The following is a 9,839-nucleotide window of genomic DNA, read 5'->3' as shown; positions in this document are numbered from 1 at the left end:
GCTGCGCTTAACCCATGGAACTGGGCTTAACCCATAGAACTGGGCTCATCCCATGGAGCTCAGCTTAACCCATAGAACTGGGCTCACCCCATGGAGCTCAGCTTAACCCATGGAGCTGGGCTCACCCCATGGAGCCGGGTGGGTGCCCAGTGCCACCCCTCAGTGCCACCCCTCAGTGCCCCCCTGGGGAAGGGAAGGTGCCCCGTGTCCCTGCAGGCACCGTGCGCTGCCGTGGCCGCTCGGGCTCTGCCCAGCCCCTGCCCAGCCCCTGCCCTCAGAGCTGTCCCTTTGTGCCCCACAGGTGCTGACCAGGCTGGGGAGACGCCACAGTTGCCGCTGAGCCGGAGCCTTCCCGGCTGGGGCCCAGGGCCTGTGCAGAGGATGAGGATCCTTCCCAGCCCTGGAATGTCTTCGCTGCTCTCCCTCGTGAACGTCCTCTCGGTGCTGCTGATGGACTGCCTTGCTGAAAGTGAGTGCCTCTGCTGGCCCCTGCTCCTTTCTTCACCCTCCTCCATAGCTGATGGAGTGTTTCATTTCCCAACATCCTTAACTCTCCACCAGTGCCTTCCCTTTGTTCCCAGCCCCACCTCGGAGGCACTCAGGGCAGCTGGGTCCTCACAGCCTGAGTTTCAGGTTGCCCCCAAGGCTGCCAAAGAGCTGGAGAGAAGGGGGGAAGCTGCCTGAGAGCCTTCCCCCACCTTCTCCCAGCCCCATCTTGCCCATATTGTCCCCTCCTGCTCCTGCCTTTCAGCATCTGTCAGACACTGGTGACCGTTGTCAGGTTCCTTTCTGGGGCTGGATTCCAAACAGCATTTCAAGAAAGAGCATTATGTTTCTCCTTCCCCTGAGTGAACCAGTTCCAGTTCAACACAGTTTTTATCTTTGCTGCCTTTCAATTCCTGCTTTAAAAAATGAAAAGGGGAAGGAAAAAAAAAAGAAGTGAAAATCTTCAGCGACTTGAGTGTAATGTTCCTTTGACAGGAAGGCTGATCACTTGGGATCAGTGGGGAATAGACTTTTCCAAGCTGATTGAATTATGAGTTTTTTTTCCTCCCCAGCAAAGCTGCTTGAAGCTGGTGAGAGGGCTGCTCTGGTCAGCGCAGCCCTTGACAGCTTTTCACGTAATCACTTGGTATCAGGGTTTATTAGGATGACGGGGATTGAATGGATCCGCGACCTTTTGTTGCTGGGAGATGTTTTTGGAAGGGTCCTTTCCATCCTCTCTGCAGCAGGCAAGTGGGGATGTGTTTGCCCTTGCCTCTCTCTGAGTTTTGCTGGGTTCATGCTTAATCCCTCTTTGCTGAGAGGAACACTCACATGCAGACAGATAATGTTGTATTTTATTCTTTTTTCATTTCATAAGCCTGGCAAGTGAGCTGGGCTCTGGGAGGTTCACGGTGGGGTGAAGTGTTGGCTGGGGGTCAGTCTGCACCTCAGATGGTGTCCAGAAAGAGACCCACAGCTCCAGCTGAGCTGTCTGGAGCGGCAGCAGCACTGCAGAGTGTGGCAGGGAAATGCCACGAGCCTTTTGCCCAAGGGTATTTATCCTACATTGGTGTTGGAGCTGATGCTATGCTCTTTATGAGCACCCAGAGTCAGCGGGTGCTGCTCTGTGGGCTCGGGGTGGCTTTGTTGGCTTTGTTGTGAAAGTGGGCACTGGGATTCTCCATTCCTGGCTCTTGGTGCAGTGGAGTCAGGAGTGGGGAATCAGTGGAAATCTGGAGTCAGGGCTCCAGGGTCTTGTTCCTACCGCTGGTTTCCTGTAACAACACCTGGCAAAATCAGTTTGGAAAGCAAACTGCAGCTCTGCAGGCGTGGATGGAGAGCTCAGGTGTGCTGCAGCTCTGCAGCCTCTCTGTGCAAGGAGAGCCCCAGCTGACACCTGAGTGCCTGTGAAATTGGGGTCCATTTGAATTTTGAGTGCACAGGAGTCCTGTGTGCTCAGTGCTGAGAGGGACACGGCAGAATCCAGGCTTCTCCAAACCATGGCTGAGTGACCTCAGTTCTCTCGTGGTTTTCATTTTCCTGGGAAGGAGCAAACATCTTGTCTGTCCCTCCTCTTTGGGGTGAGGTTTGCTCAGGGATTCCAGCAGAGTTGGGAGATCCCTCGTGCTGCCTGACTGCTACAAAGCCCTTTTTGGGGGAAATGTGCCCCGAGGAAGGGCTGGTGCTGGTCAGACACAGAATGCACCAGCGGTGTGGCCTGAGCCCTGCTGAAATCTGGCACTGCTCTGCAGACACCTTGCTGCTTGCAGCCAAGTTTCTCTCTCCTGTAGTTCTGCAGTGTCCTTGGATCCTGAACTGTGAGTGTTTGTGCTGTTTTCCCTCTGGCTGCTCACAGATGTCCGCGCAGGAGCTTTGCAGGTTGCTGGGACGGGGCTGCTCTTACCTGCTTGCTGTGCAGATGTTGGGCCAGATGTTGTGTCTCCTCTGGACCTGCTGCATGCCAGCACCTCCCTGCCCTGTGCCCTGGGGAAGCTGCCTGGTTCCAGCTGTCAGTCTCTCGGGACTGTTGCTCCCAGCCCGCTGAGGATGGGTGGGCAGTGAGCTGACGATGGTTCCTGCCTTTGGAGGGGCTCCTGGGCGATCCCGTTTCAGCCAGGCTGCTCTGTGCTGCTCCCCACTGAGCTGCAAACAGCAAACAGCTTTGTCTGTCACAGCTGCAGAGCCTGTGAGAGGAGCTGTCCCTGCTCTGACAATGTCCCCTCCCATCAGATGGCCCCGGGCTCTGTCACATTCCTGTAATCCCTTGGCCAGCTTCCATTTGGCCGTAGCACTGACCCCATTTCTGCCCTGATTCACCCCAGGCCCTGCAGCCCCTGGGCACACGGTGCTGGTGCCCCTCCTGTGCTGGGAAGAGAGATGGGAAACCCCTGGGATGGTGGATTTTGGAGGGCATCGCCTCCCAGCCTGGCAGGGAGCAGATCCCAGAGCAGAGCCTGGGCTGAGCTGGGGCTCTCCTCTCCCAGTGCAGCTCTGGAGGAGCTGTGGCCTCTGCAATCAAAGGACCATTAAAATACTTCCCTTCTTTCCGAGGCTAATTGATCTCAGTCAGTGATTTAAATCTTTCTGTGGCAGGAGCATTCTATTTAAAGGAAACTGCCATTTAAATTAAAAATCCAAAGCACCACACTACTTTCTGCCCGCTGTTCCTCCTTGGGAAGCGAAGAGAACAATAATTGAAAGATGTGACACAGGCATGTTCTTTCTCTTTTCTCTTTGGTTGAATATGGACATTTCTTTGTTTCTTCCATATGGTCAAAGGCAGCCATGGAACTGGAAATTACTAATTCCATGATTATTTTCAGAGGTGTCATTAAATGGAAGGTGTTATCCTTTTCTTGAGAGTTCTGCTGTTTGTGTGAGTACCATGAATTGGCATGGCTGCAGGAAGTTAGGGAGGCCTCCCCAGGAGCTGCACAGCCAAATGTGCCCCTTGGAGCTGTGAGAAACCAAGAGCCAGAGACAGATGAGGCCTGGAGATGAGTCTGGGGAGAGGAATTGCTCCCAAATTGCTGATGGACCCGGGCACAGCACCAAGCCTTGCTGTTTCCTGTTCACCCACCCAGAGCCATAAAGCCTCCATGGTGAGCATCCTAAACCCTTTTATTCTGTGTGTGCAGAATGAGTGAGCGCCTAAAACCTCATTCTGTGTGTGCAGAATGAGTGAGCACCCTAAAACATCGTTCTGTGTGTGCAGAATGAGTGAGCACCCTAAAACCTCTCATTCTGTGTGTGCAGAATAACTGAGAACCCTAAAACCTCTCACTCTGTGTGTCCCTGGTGTGGCTGGGCAGGAGCTGCTCCTGCCCAGATGTGCAGGGCACAGCTGCTTTTGGCCAAGGGCAGTGTGTGCCACCCGAAGGAACCACGTGCCCCCTCCAAGTGCTCCTCAGTTGCACATAAAAAGCCATTTAGTGCATGGAAATGTGGCCATTTCTCTGACTGGAATCAGCATGCTCGCTGTTTTCAAGTGGATTTTTCTCATTGATTAAACCTTTGTGTTTTACAATAGCACTTTGCTAATTGGCACTTTGCATACACAGAAGGCTGGTGCATGGCTCTCTCCACCCCAGCAAAGATTTAAGGGCAGGGAACATTACTTATTACTTACATTTCCTTCCTTTTATAAATCACCGTATAGAAGCCTTACTAGCACACTCTGAAGTATTACCATAAATAATTAAATCTAAATTGCAATTGACAAAATAAAAGAATAAAGCCCCTTTTATGATGCATTACCCTGGCTTTCTTCCCTTTTAATTGCCCTTGCTCCATCATTAATTTGCAGAACACAGTAATTCATGGGAGGTGCATGTGAGGGGGGCTCTGTGAGCATCCCTGGGGCCAGCAGAGGCAGCAGCCAGGTTTGCAGCACGTGGGGCTCACAGAGGTGGTGGAAAGGCTGTGATGGGATGGCACTGGGGCCCCTCCAGGTCCATATGGAAAAGCTGTGATGGGATGGCACTGGGGCCCCTCCAGGTCCACGTTCAGGCTGTGATGGGATGGCACTGGGGCCCCTCCAGGTCCCTGTGGAAAGGCTGTGATGGGATGGCACTGGGGCCCCTCCAGGTCCCTGTGGAAAGGCTGTGATGGGATGGCACTGGGGCCCCTCCAGGTCCACGTTCAGGCTGTGATGGGATGGCACTGGGGCCCCTCCAGGTCCACGTTCAGGCTGTGATGGGATGGCACTGGGGCCCCTCCAGGTCCCTGTGGAGAAGCTGTGATGGGATGGCACTGGGGCCCCTCCAGGTCCACGTTCAGGCTGTGATGGGATGGCACTGGGGCCCCTCAGGTCCCTGTGGAGAAGCTGTGATGGGATGGCACTGGAGCCCCTCCAGGTCCACGTTCAGGCTGTGTTTGGGAGCTGGTGCCTTGTTGAAGGTGTGTGGCGTGGAAGGGCTGTGCTCTGTGCCAGCAGGACCAGGAGCTGGTGGTTGGCAGCACAGCTTGGCTCGCTGGGATGCAGATCCCACCCCTTCCAGGTGTATCTGCCTCCTGCCCTGAGCAGCCCCTCCCAGCAGGATGAGCCCCTGCTGCACAGCTCGCAGCTTTCAGCTCTGGAGGCCCAGGCTTGGATCTGCTGCTGCCAGGTAGGATGGGAGCAGAAAGCCAGGAGGTTCCATCTCGGGACTTGATAGACAGGTTAAGCTAACGTCAGTGGGAAGGAAATCCCTGCATGGTGGGGAAGCTGCTCCAGTTGGAAGTGCTGGAGGTGGATCCAGGACAGCCCAGCAGAGCTGCCCCAAGGGAGGGCAGGTGTCACAGGTGCTGAGGCTGAGCTGTCCCACGGGCTGGGCACAGACCCTGATTGTTGTGGACCCCCAAAAGCACAGGGAACCTGCAGGGCTGAGGAGCCAGGGGATGCTGCAGAAAGGCTTTTCCCCCTTGCGGGTGGGCTGGAGAGGGAGCAGAATTTATGAATTTAAAGTGGGAGCACAGAGGAGGTTTTGTGGTCGGTTGGAGCGTGGTGGAGTTTTCCCTTGGAGTTGCACATTGTCCCTGCAGTGTGTGGGGTCTGAGAGAGGAGACAGCAGCTGAATCCTGGACAGGCAGAGATCACTGCTGCCCTGCCCAGATCCACCTGCTGCTCCTGCTCCTCATGCACCAGTTGCCTCTGCAGGCAGGGAACATCTCCCTGTCCTTGCGTGCACTGCCCTTCCCATTGCTGCCTTCTCCATGTGCCGGCTGTGATCTTGCTGAGGGCTCTGGACTGGTTGTTGTCTCACTCAAGGACACTGAATTAAGCTTCTGTGTCACCTTGTTTAAGTGCCTGATTAAATTAAACCTTCCCTGACTGGATCAAGTGATGAATCTCTTTTTTTTTTTTTTTTTTTAAGATAACTCAAATTGGAAAGTTTGTGTCTCCTGTAGGATCCAGAGAGGAAATAAATCATGTGTTGAAAGAGCTTCCTTGGGGGCAGAGGGGGCTGTCACTTGCCAGGTCTCAGCTGTGCCCCACGCTGGGAATGCTCACTAGATTAATCTCTGCTGAGGAGCACCTGGGGACAGCAGCAGCCACGGTGTTTGGGACCCAGCCATGGGTGTCTCCTGCTGAAGGATCTTTTCCCAGCCAGAGGCTCTTTCTGCTCAGCTTCATTAGATGGTTAAGTTAGGGGAAAAGAGCATCTGTTTGTTGTGTAAACAAGTGGCTTGTGCGAAAATGTCACCTGTAGAGGATTGGGATGGAGGAAATGTCTGTCTTCATACCTGGATGCCAAAACTGGGGCTCTTCCTCTGTGTCAGGCTTTGCCAAGAAGCCAAGACTTCTTTCTTTATGACTTCCCCTTGGTTGTCGTTTTCACACCAGCACTTCTTGCCCTTGCTGCCAGGAAGGACGAGACCTTTCCGGAGCCTCACGTTGGCTTTTCCCCTGTCTGGCAGGGTCTCGGTGCTTGTGCCTTCTCAAGACCAACTCAGTACAAATCTCCTGGGTCACTGAAGGGAATCTGTGAGGGATTCCTCCCTTTTGTGGCCTGGCAAGCCCAGTGTTATTCTTAGAAGGCAGGCAGAGTGTTTTTCAAGGACGCCCGACCAGAGGAATGTCATTCCTCCATGCGTGGGATGGAATCTGGGCTCGAGCTGGCCTGTGAGACACAATCTCCCAAGAACAGTTTTATTTACTCCCTGCCACTCTTCCCCTCCAGTCAAGGATGTTCTCTTGCGACATAATTGGTCCCAGTTCCCACCTTAGAAAGCTGTGATGTTCTGTGCGCTGCAGCTGCCTTTCATTTTTGGGGGATTGTTAAAGTTCATGAAAACAGTCACGTTTTACACCATCTGCTGTGTGCAAGGAGGTAACCAGGGTACAGGCTGCAGGCCAGGGAGTGGGGAGCATCCTCCCTCTGTGACTGCAGCTTCCCAATGCTCCTTTGCCTTGCCTCCATTGGCTTTTTTGAGCAAGGGCTTCCCTTGCTGTGTTGTCCAGTGTGATGAGCCCCAGGTTTGGGTCCAGCAGCCCCTGAGCAGCGTGGGGGTCTCTGATGAGCCCCAGGTTTGGGTCCAGCAGCCTGGGCTCTCCTCCTGCAGCCCCTGTGGGGTTTAGCAGCAGAGCCCAGGGACAGAGAGAGCTGTGGGATGTGGCTCGCCCAGACCCGAGGAGAGAGCAGCATAAATACATTTTGGATGTCTGCTGCTCTGGCTTTGAAAGGGGATATTGGGATGAATGATTTAAGGCACTGGCAGGAGGGACTCTGGGCTGACCTGTTTTCCCAGAATCGCGCACACAGAGCCCTGAGCATGTCCCACCCTGGTGGGTGCAGACATGAAACGTTCCACGAGCGTGGTGGAACCAGCGCCGCTCGTTTCATCTGCAGCGCATGGAGTCATTGCTGCTTCCTTTTGAGGCTGAGAGGAAAAGCAAAGCTTTAAAGAAGGGGAAAAAAATAGAAGGAGCTGCAACTGGTTTAGCATTCTACAAAGTTTCTCCGAGTCCTCCAAATCTTTAATTGACTCAGGAGCATAAAATTGAGAAGGGGAGAGAGTGAGAGAGCGTGCGAGTGGCGCGAGTGATTTGAATAATTTATTGTGCTTTGAAGTTGCAAGAGAAATTTCAGCTGCCTTGGGGAGTAATTTCTCCCCATTCTGAAAGGGTTTCTCCTTATTTTAAACTCATTCAGAGGATGATAGTTTTGCATTTTCTGCATAATTAATGAGCATAGTTCCCCCCACTCTCACGCAACCTCTGAAGAGTGGTGGGTGATGAAACTTGGTGGTTTTTTTAATTAATAAAGTCAAATTAATTTGACTGTGTCCTCATCCTCCCTCACTTCCATTGGAATCTATGGATTTATTTATAAATTAGCCTGAGCATGCTGCTAGGAGTGCCGACAGATCTTACAAATCTTTAGCCTGGACTTTGATTTGTTTGGATGAATTTCTGAAAAGATGGTGTAAGGGTTTTTTCAGTTGAGCTCTTAAAGATCACCTTGAGACTGGCTCCAGTGATGTCCCAGGGAGCCAGGAAGATCCTCCAGCTCTCATTTCCCTTTATCTGTCTGTCTGGGGAGGATCTGCTTGCTTTTGAGGGCGTTTGTGGGTTTTTTTCTCTATGACTACTATGATACACCCCTTTTCTTCTAGGATCTGCTAATTGTGATTAATTCCAGTAGCTGCCCCTTGAGGCAATGAAAGGGAGAGGGATCTTCTTCCTGGTGCCTGGAAGGGCTGCAGGACAAGCCATCCCTTGACAGGTGTCAAACATGAGCAGGAACTGTCCTCCCCCAGAAAAGCTCACCTTCCTCAATTGCTGTCTTTGATAGAAGAATTTAAGGCATCGCTGCTGCTTTTCCACATTTCCATTTCTCTCTCATTCACATCTTGCACTGTTTTCCTGGCTCACTGGGTCTCTAGTGTCCCAAAGCTGAATCCATCACATCCTCACTGCTGTCAGTTCTCAGCACTGTTGTTGAAATCTCCTTTTTTTTTTTTTTGGATTCTTTTGTGTTGATGCTCCCACTACAAACCTGAATGATGAGTAGTGTGGTTCAGAGGCAGAAATCGTAATGACTCGTGTGGTAAGAGCCCAAGTTCGCCACTGTTAGAGGTTGTGCTCATCCTTTAGTCATGGCTTTATTAGGTCTTGGTTTCTCATTTTTGAGATCTCCTATCCCAAGCTCCTCGACATCCCAGTTTCAACAAGCAGTGCAGGCTCACGGGACTGTTTAGACCCAGGTATTTCAAGCTTGTATATCCACAACCTCCTTTGTTCCATGAAAAATATGGGCTGCAGTCTGTCACCAGAGGTTGGACAGGAATGGTGTAATGATCTTTTGAAAACACCCCAAGTTCTTGCCTCTAGGAATTGCACCTCACCCCGTTCCTGCCGACTCCTTCTCTTGCCTGAAGGAAAGAAGCAGTATGTGGAAGTAATACAGCTTTTATTTACAGAGTGAGAGAGCACAGCTTTATCGGACATATTTTATTTGCCTGGTGTGCCTTTCATGCCCAGAAGATCCCCATGTGCCCCTGTGAGCTGCCCCATCCTGGCTGGGGTCACCCTTTTGTGCATGCAGAGCTGCAGGGCAGGATTTCCAAATCCCAGGATTTCCAAACCCAGGATTTCCAAACCCAGGATTTCCCTGGTGTTTGCAGGTGCAGGGCAGGATTTCCAAGCCCAGGATTTCCCTGGTGTTTGCAGGCGCAGAGCTCTGGGTGCTCTCACTGACCAGGGCTGATCTCCCCGACCTCATCCTCGGCAGGACCCCGAGCTGCAGGGGCTTGCAGCCGTTTGTTTTGCCCTTGCTGCTGACTCTGCTGTCACTTTGCAGTGCACAGGAGCACGGCTGGGCTGGATTGAGATGCCATTGCCCCCTGGGAGCTGGCTTGGGGCTCGTTAAGCTTTTGCTCCTCGCAGGCTTGTCCCGTAGGAAATGTTTTTCCATGTTCTGGTATCCCCCGTGGACTCTGGTTCTTTAGTGACTCAAACAGAGCAGTGGAGGTTGAGCAAAGAGCCAAATCCTTTTCAGCTGGGTCTTTCCTAGGTGGGTGGTGAATCAGGCTGCTGCAGGATGCCAGTATCAATGACATGGCTGGAGGAGAAGCTGTCTGAGCGATATGGCAAGGGCAGGCAGAGCTCCCTGCCTCGAGCTGCTGCTTGCTAACAACCCGGGATTGCTGTCATTGATGGACAAGGGGCCCTCATTAAGTTGCCAGGACAGCTCCTTGGGTCTCTGGCTCTGCTCTGGGTTGTTATGCCTTGTTATGGGACGTGTGGACAGATCTGGGATGAGATGCTGATGGAGAGCGCCCGGGTACCCCCAGGGTCCTGGCTGGCCACGCTCCTGTGCTTGCTGGAGCTTCCTCATCAAGGGAAATATAGGCTGGATATCAGGAAAAAG

General features: G+C 52.7%; 1 protein-coding gene across 1 annotated transcript in view; it reads left to right on the top strand.

Moving 5' to 3' along the window:
* The first annotated feature begins 301 nt into the window (after positions 1-301).
* PTPRS (protein tyrosine phosphatase receptor type S) overlaps positions 302-9,839 on the top strand; it is a 93,582-nt gene continuing 84,044 nt past the window's right edge. Inside the window, 1 exon segment of the mRNA XM_030966548.1 lies at positions 302-469. Coding sequence (XP_030822408.1) covers positions 382-469 — 88 coding nt within the window. The 5' untranslated portion in view covers positions 302-381.

Source organism: Camarhynchus parvulus, chromosome 28, assembly GCF_901933205.1.
Source record: "Camarhynchus parvulus chromosome 28, STF_HiC, whole genome shotgun sequence".
Lineage (NCBI taxonomy): Eukaryota > Metazoa > Chordata > Aves > Passeriformes > Thraupidae > Camarhynchus > Camarhynchus parvulus.
This window is presented reverse-complemented; position numbering and strand designations above follow the sequence as displayed.